We start from the raw sequence: 27,851 nt of genomic DNA, 5'->3' as shown, positions 1-27,851 counted from the left end.
TGTGTGAATGAGTATTTAGATTAGATCCTGATGGGCAGGTTTTCAACTTGCATGGTAGCCTCTGCCATCAGTCTATGAATGTGTGTGTTAATGGGTGAATGCTGACACATAGTTTAAAGCGCTTTGAGCGGTTGGAAGACTAGAAAGGCGCTGTATAAATGCAAGTCCATTTACCATAACTGATTATGAGCAATATTATTTGAGACTATAACTCAACCTCATTTTATGAATAATGGTGACCAGGTAGAAATGGGTTGAGAGTTGTCTTTTACCATAATAGATAGTAACTGTGTGGTCGCTATGTTACAATTGTTAATGAGGAACTGCCAAAATACATAGAGTAGGACACAATCATAATGCACATTTTCCCTTTCTGATTAATTTGGGAAAATCTCTTGCTGACAGGCATTCCCGTATCCATTGTTACCAAATGATTTGCATAAATATATACACTCAGTGGCCATTAGATTACTGTATAATACACCTATCAAAGCTAATAGAGTCTATTACAACAGTCCTGCAATAAATTGTACCTTCACAAAGGTGATAATGTTCAGTTAAAAAAAACTTTTAGACAGGTGTTGATTCAACTGTAAGATCATTTTGAAGGATGCTTTTGTGGTGCTGTTGAACTGTAATATGGATTAATTTGCAATTTAGCTTTTAGATTCACACTAAAATCATAGTCTGCAATCATAAAATCCTTTGATTGGTCCATTTTGCTTTCACACCACAAATGATGATCTCGCTCCGGTTGTTAAGTCCACACCTGAGTTTGACAGCTTTCAAACAAGCCCAAACAAACCAAACTAAATTGGCAAAACACACTAGGGATGTAACTAATGATTGTTTTCGGAATCTATTAATCTGGCGAATATAAGGTGCCAATCACAAAGATATTCAGTTTCCTATCCTATATGACAAAGACGAGCAGCAAATCCTCACATTTGAGAAGCTGGAATCAGAAAATAACAGAAACAAGTAATCAATTAAGTTAGCATAATAGTTAGCCATTTATTTTCTGTCGATCAATTAATCGATTTGTCGACTAATTGTTTTAGCTCTGAAATACACCAGTTTGTTTAAACTTAATCAAACAGATTAGGTGTGAAAGCATCCTGAGAACACCAGCAAATATTCACACTAGAGAAGCTGCTTTAAAAATGCTTCAAAAATAACTTCAAGGATTAATCGATTATCAAAATCGTTACTGACTGATTTTTTGCCGATCCTAATCGATTGATTGTTTCAGCTCTGTTTTGAATGATTCTTATAATAGTGACCCTAAACTATTGTATGTTTTGGTGGAAGCACCCAGGAACCTTTTCAAAGGCCTCTCCATCTTAAAGAGTCACTGCTCTACATCGCACCTTGCTTGGCTCAACGGCATAATGAAACTGCCCCCTGCAGCTCCATCACCTCATTTATTTAGAAGGCCTCACATCCAGTTTGTAACCTTTTCTCTCACTCTGTCTCCTATCATCTGTTGCTTATCTCCTTTCATACTTCCATCTCAAATGTCTCACAATCATCTCTGTGTTCGAAGTTATCCGGCTGTGAAGGAGAGTCTGCGATTTCCTACAGTCTGAAGGTCAGATATTTGATGGTTTGACGGAGAATGGTTTATGAAGGATGCACAGTGTGTGACCGCGCAGTCTAACATTGCACACAGACACATATTCACCTTTAATTTGAAGCAGTTCAACTGAATGCTCTAGTTTAGTCTCTTCACTGAGCACAATGAGGTGATCTTAGAACCTCGACATGGTTTGTGTCTGCGGAAATGTCTTTTTAAAGGCACAATGAACATTTTAGAAAAAATGTCACAATCTTTTTTCACATTTTATCATTGTGCCTCTGGTTGATACAGATCTCGTTATCTTCTTTAGGTTGAAGTCTGTCCATTTTTTCCAGCGCTTACAAAAAAGGGACAGACTCCTTTGTTCTCTAGACCGTCTGCTATATTGATTTTAGGAAGTAGTAAGGCTGGGACGATACATCTATCTCCCTATTTAATACTATCACGATACTTGGGTGCCGATTCGAAATGTATTGTGATTTTTAAGTATTGCAATTTTACAAGTATTGCTATTCGATATTACGATTTATTGCAATTTTTGTTAACTTTTTTAACACTAGACCATGGGAAAAAGTTGAATCATACAACTCTAGGGACTTTTACTTTGGAAATATCTAAATTGATACGGTAAAAATGTTTGATTTTCAGCATTTATGTAGTCAGAGATGTCCTAAAGTCAAATATATCAGTAATTGTCAAGCATTATTCATTAAATTTTTTTTCCAGCAACCCAAAAATCAAAGAATAAAGACATTTCCCTCACATTTAGTGGTATTTTCTTTTTAATTTATAAGGGACATGCAATGTTTTATACTTCTGGTGAATATAATCTAATCAATCATTTTTCCATATATGTATTTTGTATATACAGTTCCCTTTGTTAGCACCTTATTTTGAAAACCGGACGCAGTCACAAATGTATACTTCCGCTAACTTCACCAAGTCCGTCGCTAGCTCTCCCGTCAGCTCCGTTCTCATTATCCATCCAATGGTCAGCTCCATCAGGGCCGTTTGAATGTATTTAACAAAAAAAGTATGAGTATATGGGTGCACTACAGTTGTAGCGTCGGCTGATTTGACCACGGAGATGCGAGTGACTGCTGGTTTGACCTGACGTTACTGCAATACAATAACGTTAGCTGTCCATGACAGCGTGAGCATGCATTTTTAGCCATGATGTCTAGCTCTGCTTTTCCTGGCAATGTGTGAAATCCAAAGTGTTTCCATACTTTACTGTATGTGTAGTGTTTACCATGTTGGCTTTAAAATGAGAGGGTGCAGGTCGTATCCATGCAGACCCGCCTTTTTCTACTTTCTGTGGCTTGTTTTGGTTAATACGGAACGGATATGACGTCATGTTATTCAGACTACAACAATAAAAGCAGTAATTATCTTCAACCTCCACATAGACTCAGATGAAGCAAATATATAGATTCTGGCATTAAAAATGTATTTTATAATTGTAAAAAAAAATAATTCCCCCACCCCTAGGAAGTAGTATCTCACAACATAACACCAGTTTTTATTGTACTGTTTAATTGGTTGAGAGTTTTTTACCGGTTTTATAAAAACTGTTTCCTTTTACTTGAAACTTTGTTTTCACTTAATGATTAACATGTCACTCTCATGGTTTCTTCATGGTTTGCATTTCTTTGTCTTACTCTCTCATTCTGTTTTATTAAAAAAAAGGATAGGTAACATGTGTATTGATGTGCTGCTACATGTTGCTGAGGATGATTTAGGTTTGAAGAGGCAGGACTACTGTACACCTACAGTATAAAGGTTTGCAGCATCATAACAACCCGGCCGGCGGCTGAGATCCAAGGCCTCTTTTTAATCTTATCTCAGCTGTTGATCCCCAGCTGTCAGTCTGCTGTGTGTTATCTCAACTCTCAGACACTTTTGATAGAGACTTAGACGTGGTGTGCCTCGCTGTAAGTGAATCATTCTTGCATTTATTTTCTGTTTGAAAGCAGGTTACTTGAACTCCACTTTAAAAACTGTAATTCTTAGCAATGTTGCCTCACTTTCTAGTAAGGAACACTCTTTTTTTCAGCACATTAGCTAAATCCTCTAACAAACATGCCCAGCTGGCACTTCTGAAATAGTGCTTCCTCTCAGCACAAAATTGTGGTAGCAGCATCCATTGGGTAACTAACTGAGGAAATTCACATGACAGATTAATTTAATGAACCTCCCTGTGGGGCTTCTTGTCTGTCAGCTATCTCCCTACACACAGCTCTGCATATCTGATGGATAGCCCCTCGGTTAGAACGGCTATTTTTGTAAAAGTGGGTGTTCCATATATGTTAATTTATATTAGGTTTAACACAGCAGCGAGGTCAAATATATAGGTCACTGGTTGTCCCGTCTCCTAGTTTCCCCTACAAGTCCACTGGTTTGTTTGTGCGCAACATCGACTGCACAAGAAGCCCCTTCAATTACAACCCTCAAGGTACAAATTAGTGGTTATTACACTCGATGGAAAGGCTTCTCCTTTTCCACTCCTTCATCCAGATGCATGTACGCTATATTTCAAGCCTAATGTGGTAATTTCTCGTCTCGTGTTTTATTGTGAGTTTCATCATATTACCCAGCTGGTGATGACACAATCGTCCCTGTGGTGTGATGTGCTCCAGTCTGCTGCTGCAGCAGAGGGAGGCAGGATGGGGACGTGTATCTCATCTCCGTCTCATTGCCCGTGGTCATCGGCTCCTGTGAAAGAGGGGACTTTAATCACAGAGGGGCCCTTTGTGTGTGACGGCCAGGCACGCAATGACATTTAACAGAGGCAGCCAGTTAGAACTGATGGCATGCTCACATACCGACTGAAGCTTGATGCTTTCCATCAGCGACAGGGAGGATTCACTGTTTTTACACGTGTTGCCCACGGGAGGAAAAAAGATACAATGGGCGCATTAAAATAGCTGCTTTGTGTGCATTTTTTTTTTAGAAACATGGCACAAAAAAGTGTATTTCCTTTACTTTAAAAATGAACCCATGGGATAAGATTAGAGATCCTGCCATCTGGAGTTTGTTGAGTTTGGTATTCCTGTATTTGACAGAAATAGTTTCCATGTTTAGTCTGTTAAGATACTTTTGGGCGCAGAATTTATAAGCAGTATCTGTGTTTATCTGGGATGGAGCGCACATCATTCAAGATCCTCTCAACCCTCTCCCTCAAGCTTGTACTCGTTCTTTTAGTCTTTACAATCGCACCAACCTTTCTTTCTCCTCCCTGCCTCCTGTTTTCTTCCTCCATCCTTTGGCCTACTCAGCTATTAACACAGAGCAGAGGGAGCGGTAGGCCTGGGTTCCTCTGGTTATATTTAGCTATGAACAGATGCAGCGCACTGGAGCGGAACATACCGCCTCTGCTCGCCTCGATGTGTGTTCCTGTGTGTGTGTGTGTGTGTGTGTGTGTCTGTGACTCTTCCTTCATACCAGTTCTTCCATCATGCACTGCTGACTCTGACTCAGCAGCACAGCACTGGAGAACTGGGTCAGAACTGGCCCGCCTGCCTCCTCACATAAACCATCCATATGTTTCTGCATGTCCAACAGTCAGAACCAGAGGGTCCATTATAAACCAGTGTTTGAAGGGAACAAGGAAGCACTCTTTTTATAACTGACTCTTTATAATATACTGTATGTCCAGGGCCTGGATGACCTTTTAAAGCAGCCTGTATTTTTTAGATATATCACCAGGAAATGATAGATAGTGCTCTTAAAATAGGAGAACCCAAACCCAAATAAAGTACATTTTATTATAATATCCCCCAAAACAGAGGCGACTGGCCACAGTATATCCTCAGCACCATTTCTGTAGTGTCTTTAAGCTTTTCCTCGTCTTTTGAACATTTCTCTTGTTGCGTCTTGTATTATGGTATTATAACGGTGGGATAAAAAATATTACTGTTGCCTTTTTCCATATTAGATAACGAAAAGTCGGCACACATATCACAATAATGTCATATAGCCATCACAAACTAATTTAAGTAACAGTAATTTACTTTTGGAACAATATCTTACTTTTTTTTAACCTAATGTGTTGACTGTCTGAATATCCACCGCTGGAGGCAAACCAACCCCATTACGTATGCAATGGTGTCACTCAGATGGCTAGGTAGAATAAATTTGTCATATCTGTAGTTTTAACAACTTTTTAAAATCAGATTTATTGCAAGGTGTTTTTTTAAATATATTTGGGCATGTACATGTGGCAAAACATGCACGTTTCATGTCCTCTGTAACTGATAGCATTTGTTGCCTGGAAACCAGATAAAAAGCTGTGATACACTATGATCAGCAGTCATGTAAGAAGATGCAATTTGACATTAAGTTTTCTGATTCAAATTGATTGGTGTTGTTAATTAGGAATTTAGCAAAAAAGGTTATAAAAAAATACAGATGAGAAACACTTTTGCTGAAAATGATGGTCTGATTCAGGGCTCCTGTCTGGTTTCTCACAGCTCTGCTTTGGACTTGGAATAACATGAAAGCAGCTGTGGGTGTGGCTGGTTGTGGAGGTAATTATAGAAGGAGAAGGCAGAGGACCGGTCCAGAGCTTAACGGCGGACCTCTGTGATTGTTGTTTTTTCCTCTCCACCCCTGCCAGGCTGATTGCAGGGCTCATGGAAGGCCGCAATAAGACGGCGGCGGCTCTAAGTGGCCAAAAGAAGCTAAAACGCTGCTTCTATATCTGTGTGAGCGAAGAAGAGGGAGAGTGTGTATGTGTTCAATTGACATGAGAACAAAACAAATGTGTGTCCCATGTTTAATATCATTATTATCATGGCTTCTCTATCAGCTGTCACGGCCTCTCAGCCAGGATAATGGCTGTGTAATAGCTGGAGATTGCAGCTACTTTATCACACCATGAGAGCCAAGTGAAACCCATCACTGAGAGCAGGAGTATTTGATTAGTTTTGTCTGTTGCATCTCTCCCAATGTTCACCTCTCTCAAGACGGCCCCTCCTTATATTGCTGGATAATGTAGAGTTAAATGCTCTCATCTGTAACTGGAGAGTCCAGTGTTGACTGACGGGATGTCCTGAGACCCACAGGAAGCCGCTGAAACAATGGAATTTACTGTTTAAGAACCAGCATTTCCAGTTCCTACTCTGTGGCCATTATTTGGAATCGGCCAGAGGAAATACAATATTATTTGTCCTCAGGAGGAAATGCCTTCTCTTTGTGCTCAGTTTGAGCTCTGGGTTATCAGTTTGAGATGGCTTGGGATGATGACAAAGAGGGCAATTTAAAGATTTAGAAAATGGCTTCATAGAAATAAAACCGTAATGGACAATCGGTGTGTGATATTGTGTTTAGTTTGTTACTCTTCTTGTGCCACAGCACCACACCAGACAGAAGAACTTAGACAAAGTGGAGCCGTCTTAATCAAAATGTGATAACAGACAAGCTTGTGAAATCCCCAACTGACCACTGCTTCTGAGATCTCTCTAGTTCTGTGCAAAAATTGCTCTTTGTAATATTGAGCACATCTGGATGTATTGTCTTCTAAGTTATAGTTTGACATTTTGGGAAATACATTTATTCACCTTTTTGCCAAGAATTACAAAAGAAGATTGATACCACTCTGTCTGAACTAGGGATGTGAATAATTAACCGTTTAACCCTTGATTTTAACCTATTAATGCTATTGGTTAAACGGTTAAAAGAAATATTTAAAAAATAGCTAAAAAGCTGAGCAAATCTCAGAGGAGCGGCTTGTCACTTAAAGGAAAATAGCTGATCAACCTTAACAGCCCACGTTAAGTGAGTCTGAGCCGGTGTTGCAGATACAGGAAGCTGGCTTTGGTCTTGAGCTGAGGAGTTGTAGCATTTATTCTCCTACACATAAACTGTACACACACTGCTACGTTCACAGCTATATCGCCACCGACAACCCCACTTTACTGGGACAAAGACTTACCTTTGTCCCGGTAAGTCTCTCTATTGGAGACTTACCGGGACAATACACGCAGCACCATGGCTGCTACAACAACTCTCCCGGACGGGTGAACTGGAGACTCAGTTGTCTGTTGTGCTCATACACTGCAACTGGTGATAAATGATGGATTTAACCTGTTTGTGCATTGGCTTATCGTTACAGTTGGGCGGCTTGTTAGGCACTAAAAATAGTACCGCTGCATGCGACGCACTTATCTTGTCAGTTAATGGTTAATAATTGGTTAACGAGGGTTGGTTATTGGTTAGAAAAAAAAGTTCTAAATTAGCATCCCTAGTTTGAACAATATATATGTATCTGGTGCCAGGAACCAGTTAGCTTAGCTCAGCATAACAAGTTGAAACTAGGGAAACAGCTAGCCTGACTCTGTCTGAAGGTAACAAAATCCGCCTAATGGCACCTCTAAAGCTCACTGAATAACAGCTTATATCTTTCTTTAATCGCTGCTAAAATTGAAGAAATAATCCAACACATACTGTAAAATCACAAATTGTGTTTTTTTACAACTAAACTGTAGTTTTTGTTCTGATTAAACAAACGATATACTGTACATATAATGTATTAATTAATGAGCTTTAGAGGTTCTGGTAGGTGGATTTTTTAACCTTTGGACAGAGCCAGGCTAGCTGTTTCACCCTGTTTTCAGTCTTTATGCTAAGCTAAGATAGCCGGCTTCTGGTTTCATATTGAGCAGACAGATATGAGAGTGGAGTTCTCATCTAACTCTCGGCAAGAATGCAAACAAGCCTATTTCCCAAAATGTTGAAGTATTCCTTTACAGCATGTCATACCAGTTGCATGGAGTCTGTAGAGCGGCTAGCCTTGCACCTGTCTGTTCATAACCAAACACCTAGACAGGGTCACCTTAGCCTAACACCCTTTGGTGGGGATCGAGCTTGGGAGGGCGTCTTGTCTTGCACCGTAATCCTCTCTGTCATCACTACAGGTGGTGTTTAATTAGGTAGGACAATGAGTGTGTGTGTGTGTGTGTGTGTGTGTGTCTGTGTGTACCAATTACTGCGGGATTGTCTGCTCTCCTCTAACCATAGTAAGGGCAACCTGCCTGTCATTTAACACCTAATCTGTGCCAGCGGCGACTTCCAGGGGAGAGAGAAACACACAAAGACGAGCCTGACACACAAAGACCAGAACTCCTCTCAACATGTGTCGAATCGACCAATGCTGCACTGACTAGACACATACAGTATAAACAAACAGTACAGCACATGCATCTTAGTGGTTTTCCTCTCCTCTCTTGCACCAGCTCACTCCAAAAGTTGCGTGGAGTTACAAAGTTGATTTCTCCTTGGTGATGTTTGTGTTTGTTTTGAATCTGTTTTAGCGGTAAAGCAAGAGTTTGTTTGAGAATGTTTTGATTCTCAGTGTTACCATGATCATCTTATCTTGTAATATGTATTTTGCTTGCAGTAATTAGTCACTTACCAATTGTAGAGTATTAACTGTACAGCATTCTCCCACAGAGCAGCTATAATTTAGGGATTTTTGTGCTGTGGACATAATAAACCTACATAGCCATAGTTGATTCCAACTGCATACTTTTTCCTTTTACTTCAGCACATATTGCAGCTGTCCTTACAAAGTACGTACTGTTGCATGCAGTCTGCACACAATTGGGACAAACTACATCGTCATAACATTGCGCCTTGAACTTTGACCCTCTTGCTCATATTCGTCGCACTTCCTAGCGCGAAATTTGAAGTAAAAAGCAAATGTATGCGATTTTGAACGCAACCTATATTAATTAACGTTTTACACACGAGTCGCAAAAATATCTAACGTTAGTAGCCTATTTATACTTGAATGCGCTGTTTGTCATTGCGGCTTCTGTCAATTTGCTGTCAGGGAGCTGTTAGTGGCCGTCATCTGTCTGTGCTCTCTCTCTCTTGCTTATTTTATAGATACGTCACGAGTGACGTATTTTTCGCTGCACAGGATTGTGGGTCAGAATAGCCAGAAAAGCATGCTGGCTTGCATACTGCAAAAGACGACCGGATGTAGTAGGACATCCTGGTATTTTTGGCATACTGCATTTGACATACTATGTATTGGGACATACTACATCTTTTTCTTTCATACCAAATAGTATGGTAGTATGGGTATTGGAACGCAAAGTAATGTGTGGTCTGTTTCTTAAAAGAAAACAATTGTGTTGATATTTTACTAAGCCCTTTAGACTTATTTGTTACAGTTTAGGTGCAGATTGTTTGTGTCTGCTATCCAGCTGATGTTGACTGTTCGCAAGTGTGTTTGGTAATTTTTGGTGCATTACAAACACCTGGGTGGCAGTGGTGGAAGACGTACTCATATATTTTACTTACTGTAAGTAAAAGTATTAGCAATGCCACTGAAAATACAAGTAAATGACTTACATTCAATATTTTACATAAGTAAAAGTGCAAATCCTATTACTTAAATGATGCATAAGCAGTCTGGTGGATTTGGAGCTAATTTTACCTCCTTTATATACTGTTGGATAGGGGTGTAAGGAAATATTGAAAAAATCTAATATCGCGATATTATGTTTTGTGATACTGTATTGATTCTCACAAACACTATCGATTTTTAATGAATAGTTTACATGCAAAGATTAACTCAGTCAATACTTTTTTTCATTTGCAAAGAGATGTTCCCTCTCAAAGTAGTGCTATGATGTTGGATGTTAAAGGGACTGTGATAAATGCAAATGCAGATCCCACTGTTCTGATTGCATGAAAAAGTAAAACGTTTTTTACTCAGATTTTTATGCATATGGTGGTGAGTTCTTTATACTATGACAGTTTTCCTAAAATTAGATTTAAAAATTGCAATACATCCCTTGCTTTAAATATCGCAATATATTGAATCGTAACCCCTGTATCATGATACATTCTTGCCAATACACAGCCCTACTGTTGGATAGTTTAATCTGCAAGGATGCATCATATTTTACAAATTCATCAGATGTTTTTTTGTAAAATCTTAATTTTAAAAATTAACTTCAGCTGTCAGAAAAATGTAGTAGTGTAAAAGTATAAGATTACGTAAAATGGAAATACTCAAGTACCTCAAAACCATTCTTAAGGACAGTATTTGAGTAAATCTTTTCAGTCACTTCTCAGTTAGTAGTTGATATTACAGGCAAATTTGAATCATTAAAATAACTCCAAAAGGGATTAAGAATCACATCTTTGAAGTTGCATACATTTTTTCTCCAACCTCACATAATTGAAATCCACCACTGGGGGGCAGCAGCCCATAATAACCACACATGGCTCATCTTGTTCGCTGGTTGGCTCTGGGTTGCTGTGGTAACGGTGTCTGTGTGAAGCAGACTTTCAGTGGTGAGGCTCGGAGACACAGAGGGCAGTGTTGAGCAGGAGGACGGGAGTTGAATCCCAATCAGCAGCTGAACAGAGCTTCACAAACACGCAATAAACACACTCACATGGACGTCTTCTCAAATTAATGTTCACTCTCTACAAGCTGCTGATTTGTTACGTTCAAATGATCAGAAACATCCAAACCCACAACTGCTGTTTTGAAATGATAACCACCTGGCATGTTTATTTCCACATGCATGATTGACAGGTAGTAGCAGTGACTTGTAGTGACGACAGCTGTTATGTGTTGCTATAGGCTGCAGCTGCTTAGCAGTCTTCCGCTGATGTTTTAAGCAGCCACTATGTTTGTGTTCTTTTACTGTCTGGCCGGTATGTTTTAAAGCAGGGTTTTTGTTGAATCCAAATGCCACTTCTTTTTATACCATGTAGAATGAGATAAAAAAACATCCAAACCTTTTAAAAAGAGCTGGCTAAAACAACGTCTCCAATTAAGATCAGATCTTTTAAATTAATTTTGTGTGTGTGTATCTGTTTTCACATTCACCGAAATATATATGAGAGAATGTATGAATCACTATCTCCTTAGATGTTTGAGGACAAGCACATCCACCCTTTCCCCCCCCCACATCCCCCAAAAATGAGACAAGGATGCATAACTAGATTTAGGGTTATGTAATGCTGACTGGAGGCATGGAGGATGTGTATAATCCGCTCTTATTTGGGTTAAACCCATCTCTCTGTCTCACTCTCTGTCTATCTGTAAAACGACAGGGCCCCTCACATCCTCACTCATCTCTGCTCTGCCTCATCCGGGGTTGAAAAGCACCGATCTCTGCCACACACGTCTTTTACCAGCCGGCTCCACAAACATCTCAGCTCCCAGGAAACGTCTCTCAACGCGCCAACGTCTCTGGTGTCTCAGATTTTCCCTGATGGAGTGATTTCATTGTTATGGAGAATCAAGAATATCCTCTCCAAGCTCTCAAATGATCTGTCTTATCATCTAGAGACAGACTGTTAGTTGTTTTCAGTATTTTCACTGACAGACATAATAATATCGCATTTTTCACGGCTGCAGCTAACGTTTATGTTCTCATCTTCGTGAAAAATGCCTGTTACAGTTTCCCCTAGCCAGAGATGACTTATTTAAATAGCTTGTTCTGGGTTTGGGTGATATGGCCAAAATCTTCTATCATGATATAGGTCATTTCTTATCTCGATAACAATATATATATCACAATATAGCCAGTTTTCTGGTAATTCAATAAATAGTTATATATATTAACAACATGGTGAAGCCTATTTTTCTATACTCCTGTGTGAATGAAATACTTGACAAATGAAAAGTATTGAGCATTTTCTCATTTTAAGAACTTGAGTGCAAAATGAACAGTTTATAGAGAAAAGAGAAATAGATATAGGCCTAGCCTGTATTGCGATAGAAACAATATAGAAAAATATATACAACAGAAATGTTTATATCGTTTTGACGATATACTGTATATATCATCATATTGCCCAGCCCTAGCTTGTTCTGTCTAACCTACAGTACAAAACCAATAGACAATCAGTTTACTATCATGGAAAACTATGAAGATCAGAAAATATTCACATTTTAGTTGCTAGAAATTGTGAATTTATGGCATTTTTGCTTAAAAAAATATTTTATTTCTGTCGATCGGCTAATCAGCTGATTGTTTCAACTCTAATTTGTCACCATCCTAACATTGTGGCTCTGTGGAGGAAAACAGGGAGTAGTTGGAGTAGTTATTGTTTTAATATAAATGTCATTGTGGACTATTTACTATAAAGATATATTAGTATGAATACAGGGATATTGATTACTCATACGGGCAGTCTCTAATGTATTTCAATCACATCTGTACCTGTAATAAAAAATGTAATCCCTCAATATAAGACCATATTGTAAAGATATCAGCACAGACTATATTTAGGAGAAACACACTGAGCTGTGGTTTAGCGGACACAGTGTATACAGTTACAATATGCTGTATGTTATTCTCTACTAGACAAAGATTGAATGGAGATTCGACACACATGCTCAATTGTTTTGTTCAAAATCTGTGTAACAGTGCAACACCGTGGTTGTGGAGCTGAGATAATATCTCCTGTTTTCTCACCACATCTGGTTGTTTTTGCTGGATTCTAAAGCTGTGTTTTTCTTTTTGTTCCATGCTGCTGGGAAACAACTCTAAATGGGTCAAGAAAAGAAAAAACTATTGTTTCATTTCAAAATCTCAAATACCATGTAATACAGCTGAACATAATGATAAATTGGAAATAACAAAAAAGTGGAGCACATTCTGAGGCTATTTTTCTGAGCTGGAAATCAAACTGTGACACCACTAAAATGTTTCATATCAAACCATGAGTCTGTATCTGAGAGGAACTTATTTTGTCAAGCAGCTGGGTACCACTATGGTTTTATTTTTCAATTTGAGCCCCATAACATCTGGTTATTTGTATAGCGAAACAGCATTTGTGGTTAAAAAATCTGGACAGAAACGAAGTCAACAGTGTATGAACTGCACATACACACAGTGGTGTGATTGTAATCTCTGATCCACACAGCTTTAATCCTCATAAATATTGAATATTTGATGACTTTCTCATTGATGGAGCATGACACCTGGGCGGCCCGCCCTCTGCTAGCTGTACGCACAGGAGGGGGGTTGTTCCTGACAGCGGTCCTTATCTCAGGGAAAGCATCTGAGCCAGCAAAAATGACACGACGACGCTGAATGCAAAACACTAATGTATGTGTAACGTATTTTGTTTTTGATGAGGAGCGGTTTATATAAATCAAATCACCACTGACATGGAAGTGGAGCAGCAAAGGATGAATGCTTGTACTGTATATGTTAAATGTGTGCGTGCTGTTGTATCTGTTTTTCCTTTTACAATCTGACTGCTGCTTGCCTAGCAGGGACCGTAATGATGGTCGTCAGCACTGGCTGGTTGCTAGGTAACAATTACCTGACTGTGCTTTGCTTGCACTGAATTACACAGTGGGTTGTGTGCATGTGTGTGTGTAGAGGAACGGAAAAATACAGCAAGGTAGACTACCAACCAGTGTCTCCACTTCTGGGTAGAAAATACCCCGTACCAGAACCAGAAACATGGCTATGATAATATTAGCTCAGGCATGTTTATGAATGTGATTTACACCTTAAATGTTGTTGTTATTATTGTCACCGTGATGGATTTCTGTGTGACAAATGTATGAGGAGGACTGTTTTTTAATTGTGGTCTCATGATTGTTCATCATCATCTTAGTTTTAGATGCCTCTGTGTTGTTGTGTCTTTTGGGACTCTGTGCTTCACGTTATCAGTGTAACATGCTTCAGTATTTATAGTAATGTCCATGGGGGGAGGAGGTGGATGTAAAGCTGACAGATGATGATGTCACCACAAGGCCACACCTCAGGGCAGATGACAGATACTCCTCTGCTTTAAGACCATTTTCACTTTCTCAGCTGCTACACTGATGCTTCAGATCTGTCTGTCCTTGTCCCCGACTCCGGTCTCTCAGCAGCAGCACTTCCTCTCAGGCTGCAAGCACTTCCTGCCTCCTTCCTGCCTGGTTTAGTGTGATTTTCACTACCGGACCTCAACCTCAGCCCTAAATCTAATTTGGGAGGCAGTCCGGGCCTCTATTGATCCAACCTCAAAGGAATAGTTCAACATTTTGGTGAAATATGCTTGTTTGCTTTCTTGCCGAGAGATAGATGAGAACATTGATACCACTATCATGTCTGTACAGTGAATATGAAGCTGAAGCCAGCAGCCAGTTAACTTAGCTTAGCTTAAAGACTCAGTTAAAATTTATGTTTTTACACTTTGATTTTTGTAAGGATCAAACAAACGAGACATGACGTATGAATGAGTGATCTTAAGAGGCGATGGTAGGTGGATTTTGTTACCTGTGGACCATGCCCCCCAGGAAGAGTGACGGTCGTTGATGCCAATTTTCGTAGTGGCCAAACGGTGGTACTACTACTACAACTTCTGTGTCCGTCACGTGATGCCATTGGGTCCAAAAATACTTTTTCCCATAGACTTACATTGGGAGAGATATTTTTTTAAGTAAATCAACTTCCCAGTTCGAACGCTTTAATAGCCCTTACTTAGATTATTAGGTCCTAAAAGTAAAAGTGTAAAATGCACTAATAGCTGAATCCAGAGTTATTTCCCCTTCCTCCGTTCATGTGAATGAAACCCAAACTGAGGCTGGAGCGATAGTTAAAGGAAACGTTACTGCACCTGCTCTATGGGTCCAATGGAAACGGAAGATCGTCGGAAGATACGGATACTTTATCACTCAGCAGTCGAGCCATTTTGGCCTCATGCGCCACTGAGCAACTCTGATAGGAATGAACGGGAGCCCGGCCCTGACGCGGTATCCAGTTGTCTTTATACATCTATGCTTGGACAGAGCCCGGCTAGCTGTTTCCCCCATTTTTCCAGTCTTTATGCTAAGCTAAGCAAACTGGCTCAAGTGAATTATTTGCAGAGTGGTATCGACCTTCTACTCTAATTCTCGGCAAAAAAGCGAATGTGTATTTCCCAAAATGTCAAACTATTCCTTTAAACAATTTACTGAAGTAAACCTTTCATTCATAGGTATTACTGGGAACAAAGGATTAACCTATATTAAAAATGTAGAATTTCAAGTTTCACGAAGACACAGTGACAAGTATTCTCGCTGTTTTCTCTTCCAGCATTTACTGTACCTTTGGCTTGTATTAGTTGTAGCAGTAGCAGAGCAATATCATTCTAGCAGGTTTGTGTTTGGATGTCAGCTGGTAAAAATGTTGTTTACATTTCCAAAGAATGAGGTCTAATTTATTCATTTCTCCTCCTCTTGATCTAACAACTCTGTTGAGGGAGCTGTGGGTGGAGGTTAAACGGTCTTCTGTAACATCATATCACTGCGTACTTGCAAAGCCACACACACTTTTTAGTGATCCAATCAAATCTGAAAAATGTACAATTTTGTCCTGTCACATTTTCACACTCAACACATTACAGAAGCCAAAGGCGCCTTAACTGCCATTTCACTTTGACTTCAACCATATTATAATTCCTATTAGTTCCAAAGTAAACTCTACTTACCCGGTCAGCACACTGACCCTGCCATCAAAGCACCGAGCCAAGAGAAACTCCTCCGCTGTGATCGGAGGCCGACAGGAGGCCATGGCACCTCCCCCAAGAACTGCTCGCCAGCTCTCCCAGACATGGATGATATATTTGGAGATCATTAAATGGTCCTAAATGAGACCCTGGCGTGAGAGCGAGCTCTGACCATCTGGCCCCATTGTGAGCGCCGGGGCTCTGTTCAAACTCGGCCAGCAGCATCAGCAACTCTGATTGGATGGATGCTGAGTAAGCCTGGGAATTCCAGCCAATCAGAGATCCTTTTAATCAATTACCCAAACTCGCCTCAATCTCTGTGTTTCTCTGTAAATTAACCATCCTGATACATACTGTGTCTCTTTCTTTAATCTACTAAATCTGTCGATATGGTTTACCATCTAATGAAATAGATAAAAGTTGGTATAAATGAAATACAGTAGGTTGAGGCTCTAAGGATGGCAGTGTCACTCGGTAAGTCTGTTGACCAGGCCACCACTTTGGTCCAGAGTGAAATATTGCAAAAACTATTTGATGGGTTACAGGCATTCATCATTCCCAGACGATGAATGACTTTGGTAATCCCCTAACTTAACCTCTAGCACCACCAGTAGGTTGATGTTTATGGAATTTAGTAAAACATTTCAAAAATATTTGATGGATTACCATGAACTTTGGTAAAGACATTCATGGTGCCCAGATGATGAATCCTAATGACTTTGGTCATGCACTGTCAGCGCCACCATGAGGTTCACATTTGTGGTTTGAGTGAAATGTCTCAGCAACTGTTGGATGGATTGCCATGAAATTTGCTACAGACATTCATGTCGCCCTCAGGATGAATATTTGTGAAACCTTTGTATGAAACCAACAGTATGCAAATTGCATACTATTTCTGATGAAATATTACAGTTTGTAAACACTGGACACTACGGCGCCATAAATATCCCACAATGCAATGCGGTAGTGATGATAATGTTCATAACAGATGTTGAGCTCTGTAACATCAGTAAAGGTTCAATTTAAGTGTAAATATAATGTTTCACTTTGCTACATGTAATATATTTTTGAAATTAATACAGACTTTGATTCTCACCAACCTTCGTTTTGGTCTCATGATGTTGGCACGGGTTACCATGGTTACACGTCTCGAACCTGCAAGGAGGCTCTCAGGAAGTGACGACGTAAATTACTGCTCAGTGTGTCCGAAAAGATACATACTACTGTTTATTCACACAAAAGTATGTTGAACGATAGTACACATATTGGGTATGTAGTGCATAGTATGTGATTTCAGATGCAACCTATACATGCTTAACAGAATGTTAGCATTGTCACTGAGTGTATGTTAGCATGCTGATGTTAGATGATGAAACATATGGACTTAAAAGACATAAATATATGTTCAAATCTGATTGCATTCTTCTTACTGGAAGACCTCTGTGTTTTTTTCCAAATCGGCTAAGGAAGATAAACAAGTCTGCCTTGTGCTCTTTTAAGATCCAGGAGCATTTCATCAACGGAAATGTCACGGCCTTTCATGATCTTGCTTTTGGTCAAATGACAGCATGTAAACAGCGAAGAGACGAGCGGGCTTCCTGATGTGGAGGTTTGTTTACTTGAGCTGTTGTCTGTCTGCTGTTTCCAGGTCACAAGCTCAACAAGGACCTGAAGCACTACCTGAGCCTGAGGTTTCAGAAGTCTTCCCCCGACCACGAGCTGCAGAAGACCATCCGAGCCAATCTGTATCGCCATGCTGTGCCTTGTGAGTAAATAATATTATTAGTAATGATGATGATGTGGTGGATGGATGCTTAAACAACGACATCTGGCTGAAGAATTTAACCAGTCTTTAGCATCATTTCTTCATCTTTACCTCAATGACCCACTTTCTTTTGGCTTCTTTCTCGTTTGTTTCATCTCTTCTCTTCTCTTCATTCTCCCCTTTCACTCATCCATAAATTATTCCGTCACACTTTATTTCCCTTTCATCATTTAAAATCCTCACCAACTCTAAACTAACATACATTTTCCAAACACCATCACTGTAGTTTTTGTTACCTGTTACTGTCCATTAAAGCCACTCTCGTGTCTTGACCGTGCCAGAGCACCATTTCTGCAGCTGTCTCACATAACCGTGAAATATACAAAAAGTGTGGCTCGAGCCAAACACCCAGTGCCGTGCCAGCCTCCACAGCTGGGCTCGATTACGTCACAAACAGTTGGATCGGCGGTTGGGTGACACAGTGAAGCTCTACTCGGTTTGTTTTCCTACTGTACTCATGTTTGTGTTGAAAAGCAACAACTTTTGCTTTAGTTGTGACGACCACAAAGCTTGAGGCTTGTTTCAGTACACAGTGGATCTGATGGGGATGTGATTAGAGAGAGTGTGTGTGTGTGTGTGTGTGTGTGTGTGCGCTTGTGTGTGTTTCCCCCCCTGAGGAATTGTTTTGATTATCACACATATGCATAGACATGATTTAATCAAGAAAGGGATCATGATTTCACTTCCTCCTGTTTCTATTGACTGCGGCTTGGCTGTGTGTGTTAATTTGCATTGCTGTGCTCCCTACTAAAATGTGGCTTGTAGACTAGATGAATGTATTTTTTCCCCCTCTTTGTGTCTCTTGGTCTTTGCTTATTCACTCTCTGCCTCTCTGGCCTATCTCTGGCTGTCTGTCCTTCTCTTGCGCTCAGCCATGTGACCGGTAAATCCGCCTCTCTGAGCCTCCCCCGGTGCCCTGCCTGGGATTATGATGTTCTGATATATTGAAAATAGATTCCTGCCTGATTATGTGATGAACATGTTGGGCTCTCGCGAACATCACGAGACGACGGAAAGACCTCTGCGCACAGAGCACTGACAGCGTTGACATCAAAATTGAACGTAGACTAAATAGAAATGCGAAATATTTAGTAAAGCCTTCATCAGATTAAAGGGATTACATTTTTTTCCCTTAATTTCACTAATAGTTGCTTTTTTTCCCCTGTGAAATGCTAGATACATTTACCTCCTAATGCCTCTAAAACGTTACGTGCTGGATACTTTCACCTCGTCAGGCCTCTAAAATCCTTCAAATGTTGGGAACCACATAATTAATGCAGAGTTTGACATTACTGTCAGGAGATTCAGTCTCACTATACTGTTGTTGATACTTCTGTACTTTTTGAATCTGAAATTTTGAATGTAGAACTTTTACTTGTATTGGAGTATTGTGCTACTTTTCCTACTAATTAAAGGGGACATCATGAAACACTCACTTTTTCAGTGCTTGTGCACATACTTTTGGGTATCCGGAGTACCCACAAACTGTTAAATAACACAACCCAGTCAATTTTTTGTGGGCTGTCTGGATCAGAGAACATGTGATTCAGCAAGCCATTCAGATGGCTTATGTCACATGCAGGATCATGAAAATATACCGCCCATGGCTTGAGAACTACCTTTACAAAGGTGCACCATATTTTTTTTACCTTTTTCTTGCTTTTTCAGGTGGTGGGAATGATAACAGGCACTAAAACGGAGCGCTTCAGGCTACATCCACACTAATACATTTTTGTTTTAAAACGCCGTTTTAAGTGTTAATTATAAATAAAAGGGTCCAGTGTTTTTAGATAAAGCACCATTGACTGGACACAGAATAGACTGTGTAGTTGCAGTGATAAATCATCAAAGGATGAGGCTGGTGTTGTTCTATATATTTCTTATTGTCAACAAATCCCATGAAAAGACCAAAACCAACAGTTTGTTAGTCCGTCTATGGCCCATTTGTTCCTATTCAACACATAAATCTAAACAGGTCACAAAAGTATAGTAACTCAGAAAATGTGACTCAAACAGGAGTGTTTGTTGGGGACTATTTTCAGACATGACTTTGGTGCTTTAGTGAATATTTACAGCAGCAGGATGGCGTATGTGGGATTGACTTAAAATAAACTACAGTGCCCACGTTCATGTTGATAAAGGAACATGTCATCCAGTGGAACAGTGTGGCCCACTGATTTGTCTTTTTAAAACTGACTACACAGACAATAAGTATGATCAATTCTTTGTTGGTCTTTTCATGGAATTTGTTGACTATAAGAAATATATGTAGTATCACCATCCTGTTATGAGGCTCACTTTTAAGCAATGAAGCAAAATGTGTGTGTGCTTTGATTTGTCTTTTTATCTTTTTCTGACTTCAAAAAGGCAAAAATGGGCCACAACACAATGCTGGTCAGTCTAACACTAACTGAAATGTTTATACTGTTTACCCCTCCTCTCTCTCTCCTTCTTTCTTCCTGTCCCTCCCTCTCTCCCTTTCTTGGTGACCTACTATCGCTACCACCTCCTGTTTATTGTCTCTCTCTCTCTCACACACACACACACATGCAAATGTTTTCTTGGCATGACAAGGCAGAATGACAAAAGCAGTCAAATAAAAGCCACACTTCTCAGCCCTCTGTTTCCTTTGTCTGCATGTCTCTCATGTCTCCTCCTCCCCCTCTCCTGAGCACATGTGTTGCTCCCTCTTGCTTGACTCAAACAGGTGCCTTTCCCTCCACCACTGGTCGAGGTGTTTTTTTTCTTCTCTCTTTTGAGTCATGTGTGTGGATGTGTGTTTATAGGAACACTCCCCCCCCCCCTCTCTGTCAATCCATCCTCCTCCCCTCTCCTTCATAACCCCGCTGCTACAGATGGCCATTGTTATCATGTGCGGCAAATGTCACAATTGATAGAGAAGTCGCTCTCTCGTGGGATTCATTTCCCTCTCACATCTACAGCTGCTGCTTGGGGATGAGGGTTATCTCGGCGTTATCCCAGCGTTTGAGCCACAGAGCGAACCAATCCTCCCCTCCCTCCCACCCCCCCACCTGATCTCTCCCTCCCTCTCCGCTCTCTTCTCTGTCGCCCTCCTCTCTTCACTTCAAATCCTCCAGTGAGTGTCAGCGTCCCTGTGGCTCGGCGGTGACTGCTGCCTTCCTCTGTCTCTCTCTGTCACACTCTAGCTGCCCCCACTGGCTCCCTGCCTCTGCTGCTCTCACCCTCCATCTCCTCTTCTCTCTCTCTCTTTCTCTCTCTCTCTCTCTCTCTCTCCCTCCCCTCCTCACTGTCCTTCACTCCCTCGCTTCCTTGTTTTCCACTCCACTGCCGATCTCGGGGAAATCATTGTTGGAGACAAATTTCTCTGTTTGCCGCTCGCACAAAGAAAGGGATTACGGCTTGATTTGCTGGCTCCGGGCTCGCTCTGCATCCAGGCAAGTGGCAGCTCCTTATTCTCTCCTCGATCTCTCCTTCTTTTTTTCCACTCGCAACGCCATCCGCCATCTGAAGCCTGTGATGTATGCATGGCAGAGAGTGTGTGTATGTGGTTGATGCTGTGTATATAGGCTAAGGGAATCAGGGAAGGTGGGGGTAGGGGTGGGAGTTATATGAGGGGAAAGAGGGGGGCAGGCACACTCGGAGCAGACACGTCCAACCCAGAGGGACAGATGGCCAGTAGCCCTGGTGCTTTTTCCTCTTTGGTTTTCTAATTCACCCTGCAGGCTTTGTGTAAGGCCCACTAGTACACAGACCTTCTTTTCAAGAAGCAAGACATGGCTGCTCTCCTCAGCTAGAAGAGGGAGGGAGGTGGGGTATCTGTGTGTGAAGAACGGACAGGGTATAGGAAAGGAGAGGAGAGGTGGTGGAGGAGGAGGAGGAGGAGGAGGAGGAGGAGGAGGAGGAGGAGGAGGAGGAGGAGGAGGAGGGGGGGGGGGGGTTGCCGTAGAGGCAGAGCAGGCTTTTAAGAAGAGGTAAGGAGAGGAGAGGAGAGGAGAGGAGATGAGGAGCTGAGAGGGGGGTCATCAGCCTTGAATGCATGGAGGTCAGGTCCAGATGCTGCTCAAACAAAAGGGCTTCTCTGGGGGAACGGCAGGGGGAAGCGTGGCACTCGCCATTGTGTGTGTCGCTGCATTGCAGGGTGCTGCCGGGGAGCCTCATGCTAATGATGGCCATTCATTCTTGTAACGGATGAGTGGGCCCCAGCTTCTGTTTGCCTGCTTTTCACATACGCACTGTTCATATTTTGTTGAAAATATCGGCTGTGTTAACACACGATTTACTATGGAAACGACGAAGGATGGGAAAAACAATGGCTTCTAAGCTCATTGAGGAAGCTGGGCAAATATGTGTTTTTGCATAGTAATGATGTATGAAGACAGGTGCACATTGTGTGTGTGTTTACATAGACTGTGTGTGTGTGTGTGTGTGTGTGAGGCTTATGTTTAATGCATATGTTGGTGTTTTCATTGCCATATTTAGCATATTTTACAGTCACAAATTGGCATCACTTGGTACCATTGGAATAAAACACATACCACAAGCCAAAAGGACTGCAGCTCTTCCTTCTTGTTTTAAAGTGATTGGCAAGTGGGTGGAAGGTGGGACTGGAGGCTGTGGTCTCTGACGTTGTATTTGTTATTGACAATCTCCTCAAGGCCCATTTCAAAGGCATCTTACGGTACGTTGTCCAGAAGAAACCATTACAACAACACAACCTCTGTTTTCTGTTTCTGCAGTTTAGAACAAGCTTTACCTTGAGTCTGGTCTTCACTGTGATTGTGAATATAAATAACAGTATTGTTATTCAAAATCCTCATTCATGTACCCTCGCCAAGCTCATGCAAGACAATCGTCCTTTAATCTTGTGAATACTCGAGTAAAGTCGTGTTGACAGGTTCACCCCAGAGTCACTGAGGTCAATTTAAAGTGATCAGTCCCTGATTAATGAGCCACTATCGTGTCCCACAACTGCAGGAATGCTTCATGTAGTCCTCTCTATATGGCTGGGGGGGACTGCAGTCCTTGCCTGCTCTGAGTGACACTTCAGCCAAACTGGGAGTCCTGCCCACATGGAACAAAAACAGAGCTTGGGATTGTTGATTTAAAGCAGGTGTGAACTCTCCTAACCATTTACAGATTATATTTCAGCTATTTCGGCTTGTGTGTCTATTTTTGTTGTAGTGGAGTATGATGATGATAACCCCGTATTTGAGGTCAAGGAAATGAACTGTGCTAATTCTCTGACTGAACAAAGATTCTCTGTTGTGATCGTGTCGTCCTTTACAAGACTAATCTGTGTGCGAGTGTCTTGTGATGGTTTGGATGTGGATCTGCTGTGGCGGACAGCTAGCCCACATACTGTAAGTGTTTGTGAGCCTCGATGCCTCCGAGCAGTGAGTGTGATGATGCCAGATTGATCTGAAATAAGATATTGTTAACTTTTTTCTCAGAACTTTGTGTTCATGTGGCTGCTTACAATATCTGTTGTGTTTTGATCATCCCAGGGCCTTATTTGGTGTTTATCCATAACAAACCTACCAGTCTACTTCAGGATTGCAGGTATTACAGTACGTCTTATGCAGTTTTTGCTCGTTTGAATATTTGGTTGTTAGAATAGCTGAGCAGTGTGTCGTGAATGATATACTGTACGTTACATGAATAATTTATTCAACCACCCACCAGACCGCTGCCATTTTGTCAATGTCTATAATCCTTAGACTTGGAATAGTTTGACATTTTGGTAAACAAACTTATTTGCTTTCTTGCTAAGAGTTAGATGAGACGATACCACTCTCATGTTTCTAAGGATGAAGCTACAGCCAGCAGACGGTTAGCTTAGCTTAAAGACTGGAAGTAAGGGGACACCGCTAGCTAGCTAATTATTACGTTATGTCTGGTTGCTCCCAGTCTTTGTTTTTTTGCACAGATGAAACAAACAAGATATCACTACTGTCTAATCTTTCGTACATCCGTTGCTTTACGACCATCCCCGATTCCAAACTGTTCTGCAATTACCTGCCACAATCTATCTTTAAATTCTGAATCTCTATGTTCTTTTATTTTCTTATTGTAAAGGGTCTGAGTGGTCAAACAACCCTCTTATGTCTTTTGACAGATGCGGAAAAATGCAGAAAATCAAACCTGTTCCGAAAAACTTTAACGAAGGATGAAAGTTTCGGAGTCGGTGTGTAAATGTGAGTGGCACAACGTAAGCTCGTATTTATTTTTAAACGTGTGACAATTATGGACGTAAAATACAGACTTGGTGTGCAAAGGCCTTTAGACAGAGCCATGCTAGCTGTTTCCCCCTGCTTCCAGTCATTATGCTAAGCTAGGCTAATCTGCTGGCTGTAGCTTCATATTCTGTTCATATAGAGTGCTTATGATCTTCTCTAACTCTCAGGTGTATTTCACAAAATGTCAAAAGATACCCTTAAAACCCCAAAGAAATTTGGCAGTGTGATTTAACGGTACAAGTTGATCAATTATCAAAAAAATTAACAGGCAATATTCACATTTTACAGATCTACCAGTATCTGCAAAATCTGCTAAAGCAGGACACCAGTAAATTCTGCATGAATGAAAGTGTAATGAGCCCTGGTGTCTTCCCTTGTTTGACTCTGCAAAATTGTGCAGAAGGATGATCTGTTGGCATGCTACAAACTGAGTTTAGCTTTATTAAACGCACAAAAACATGTCCAACATTGTCCTACAGCTAGTCATTCTTAGAGTCACACTTCAAATACTGACCTAAGTAGTGACGTCACGAGAACCGATACTTTGGTACCAAGTCAATGCCAAAATTCTGAAAACTTGACGGTACTCATTTTTCTGGGGTTGAAATTGGTAGGAGGAGAGCTAGTTACGTTAGCGGAGGTTGCATTGAGTTATATTGTGATTCCTTCAAGCTGTATTCAGTAAAAATCTGTATTGGCCGACGGTAAATTCTAACGTTATCATGATGTGTTCAAATGCAATCTTGTAAAATGTAGTTTTTCGTGAAAAAACTTGATGTGGATTATCAGGGATTAATAATGAATTTGCAAAAACCAGTATGCAAACAGTAATGGAGTGTATGTTGAAGTGCATAGGATTTATTGTTTTGTTTTTGTTTTTACCGTAATATCGAATTGGGTATCGAGAATCGTGGAACTTCACTGGTATTGGTATCGTCTACTAAATTTCTGGTATCGTGACATCCCTAAACCTAAGTAGTCTACCATTTAGCAGCAAAAGTTGATGGAAATGCTCAATACATAATTGAACAATGTCAGACATATTGTTTATTGAAACTGTATTTAAGGTAACATTTACAACAGTTACATTAAGGTACAAAATGTAGGATTCAACACTTTTGTTGATTCACTTCAGAACTGCGAGTAAAGCTAATATTTGTTTTACTTTTAGCTGTGGTACAATGAGGGCATGTGGCTAAGATTGGACCATGTGAATCCAAGCAGAAATCTGCAGTCCTCTCCCCTCAGGGCAGCTCCTGGGGTTTGTGGTCAGGTTGCCTGGGCAGCAGTCCATGTCCATGCAGGTACAGGCCTGCGCTGCCAGGTGGAAGCTTTCCTTTGGTCTGCCATTGGGCTCTTAATCTCCCAAGGTCCTAATGAAGTCCAGGCTTTCTGCGTTAGTCCGGTCAAAGCATAGTAAACAAACCCAACCTGCAACTAACTCTGCACTCCCTCGTGTAAAAAAACAGTTACTGTATATCATACAAAGCTGGTAACAACAGGAGCATCTGTTCCACTATATGATTCATCTACCATCTTCTTTTACATCCTGAATCCTTACCCTCACCCTTGTCCTGCTGCCCTCTACACCCTTCCTTCACCCAGCATTCACCCCTGGAGAGGTTTTCTCAGTCACGAGACCTGCCTGAAGCTGGCTGTTTATCAGGAGGCACCATGTGTTAGGTAATGTCAAGCGTCTTTATTTATGGCTAAGATAGCAGGAGAAGGGAAGACAGAGGAGAGGAAGAGAGAGAGAGAGAGCACGAGGAAGAGGGAGGGAGGGAGAGTGGGCGGGAGTATGAAAGGGGGGCTGCAGCCATTGGCCTCAGACAGGAACTGGAGTGTGAATAGCTCACAATGGCTTAGCCTCTAAGCTGGGCTGGACCTCTAATTTGCTCTGCTTGTGGAGCTTTGAAGAAAAACGGCAGCTGCCTACTAGCTGCCTGCCTGAATGAGCTCACAAGCTGGGAGCTAGCACTCGCTCACAGACAACTGGATGATCCATGGATGGTTTGGTTGGGAGAGGGAGAGCAGAATTCAGCCTGCTTGGATTTATCTTTTTGAATATTTCTGTGGAATAACGTGCGGAGAGGAAAGCAGCAGCAGCAGCAGCAGTGGCGGTATAGAGGTAAATCTGTGACATTTACTTCTTCTCCTGGGAATGATGCCCTGGCTTCCGGGATTAGATTGGAGGAGATGTGGGTGGGGGAGAATAAACAGATACACACAGAGGCAGAAATACAGAGACAGGTGGATTTTTTTTCTTTGAGAGAGAGACTGTGGGAATCAGTGCTGATGCAGATTTGTGGTGTGGTATTAATTAACTGATGTGATACACATACGTTTGTCTGCCACATCTTTCCATCTTCCCCTCATTTTTACCTCCCTGAGTCACCCCTCCTTGTGCACTAGCTCTCTCCTCTCAGGTTCACTCTTTGAATGAAAGCTCCGTCCCCCTTTTTTCATCGCAGTTTTCTCCAATAAACACTAGTTTCTTCTAGGTGAAAAAAAAAAAAAATCCCTGCCATCTTTTGTGCAATTTTTACAAGATTCCCAGCGCTTCAGATTGTATGTGCTTGCCCACTATTCATCTCCCCACCCCTCCTCCTTCATTCTTCTTCTCCCCCCATATTGAAAGGGGAGAGATGGGGAGGGAGCAGGGGGAACAGCAGGAGAATAGCGGCTGGGACTCAGCTGTGAGGAGTGTTGTGGCGCGAGCTGAAAGAATGGCCTGTTGTGTTGGGCAGCAACAGTATTGTGTGTCTGGCCTCTCTCTCCCTCTGTCCTCTGTCCTTCTCCTCTTTAATGGGTAACTGCATCATCCCTTTATTCAAACAATCACAGCGAGGAACCGGCTCCACTTATAAAGAAAAATAAAATAGACTATTTGATAAAGAAAGTTTGCCTTTCCATACATTTAGGGCTGGGTATTGTTTGAAATGCTTTGATGCCTGAGATAGTGAAACTACTTTTTTAGATACCTTACTTTGAGAAATATAAACATTTTCTACCGAAAAGCGGAAACAATTAGTCGAATAATTGATTAGTCGATCGACAGAAAAATAATCTGCAACTATTTAGATAACCGGTTAATCGTTTCAGTCATTTTTCAAGGAAACACCCCCAAACATTACCTAGTGCGAGCTCTTCAAATGGGATGACCTGTAGCTTTTTTATCTTATGTGACTGGAAACTGAATAGTTTTGGAAACTGAACTGTTGGTCAGACAAAGTAAGACGTTTGAAGTCATAACTTTCGACTTCAGGAAATTGTAATGAACATTTTTCTGACATTGTCTATAATTAATGAGTTAATTGAGAACTTAATTTGCAGAATTAGTTGTGAAAACAAACAAATAAACCAATGATCTTAAAAGTTCAATGTTGTCTAAACCCAAGCAGTCGTTGCCTCTACAAAATAGCGTTAAGATAGCAACATTTTTAATTAGGATCTGTCCATTTCGGTACAATTTCTGCTGCGGACACATTTTTGCTAGCGCCAAAAAGTATTGACATACATACATAATGCAGATATACTCGACAGAAAAATCTTCTAGGAACTTGCTCTGTTCAATAGTGAGTTTTGAAGGCTGTTTGAATGCGTGCACAGCGTTTTTCATTTGTATTTCATTGTGGGAGACGAGAAGAAGCATTGCAGCTCTCTGCTGAAGCTTCCCCAACCCCATGGTAGTTAATTGAACTTACTACAGCATGGCGTGCTCTGAGCAGCACCTCAGCCCCTGATAGGATCTGGAGTGGGGCTG

At 41.0% G+C, this 27,851-nt stretch overlaps 1 protein-coding gene across 20 annotated transcripts in view; it reads left to right on the top strand.

The window, feature by feature from the left end:
* The window catches only part of LOC141772686 (membrane-associated guanylate kinase, WW and PDZ domain-containing protein 1-like), a 105,187-nt gene that overhangs the window by 23,226 nt on the left and 54,110 nt on the right, over positions 1 to 27,851 (top strand). For 18 of the 20 annotated variants that reach the window (XM_074643980.1, XM_074643965.1, XM_074643982.1 and 15 more), the window contains exon 2: positions 17,694 to 17,810. In XM_074643980.1, the coding sequence (XP_074500081.1) occupies positions 17,694 to 17,810 (117 nt within the window). Of the gene's footprint in view, positions 1 to 17,693; positions 17,811 to 20,828; positions 21,287 to 25,934; positions 26,217 to 27,851 lie in introns of those variants that run through there. The other 2 variants (XM_074643978.1, XM_074643979.1) reach the window with 2 other exon arrangements.

The sequence above is a fragment of the Sebastes fasciatus genome, chromosome 8 (genome assembly GCF_043250625.1).
Source record: "Sebastes fasciatus isolate fSebFas1 chromosome 8, fSebFas1.pri, whole genome shotgun sequence".
In the NCBI taxonomy this organism is placed as follows: domain Eukaryota; kingdom Metazoa; phylum Chordata; class Actinopteri; order Perciformes; family Sebastidae; genus Sebastes; species Sebastes fasciatus.
This window is presented reverse-complemented; position numbering and strand designations above follow the sequence as displayed.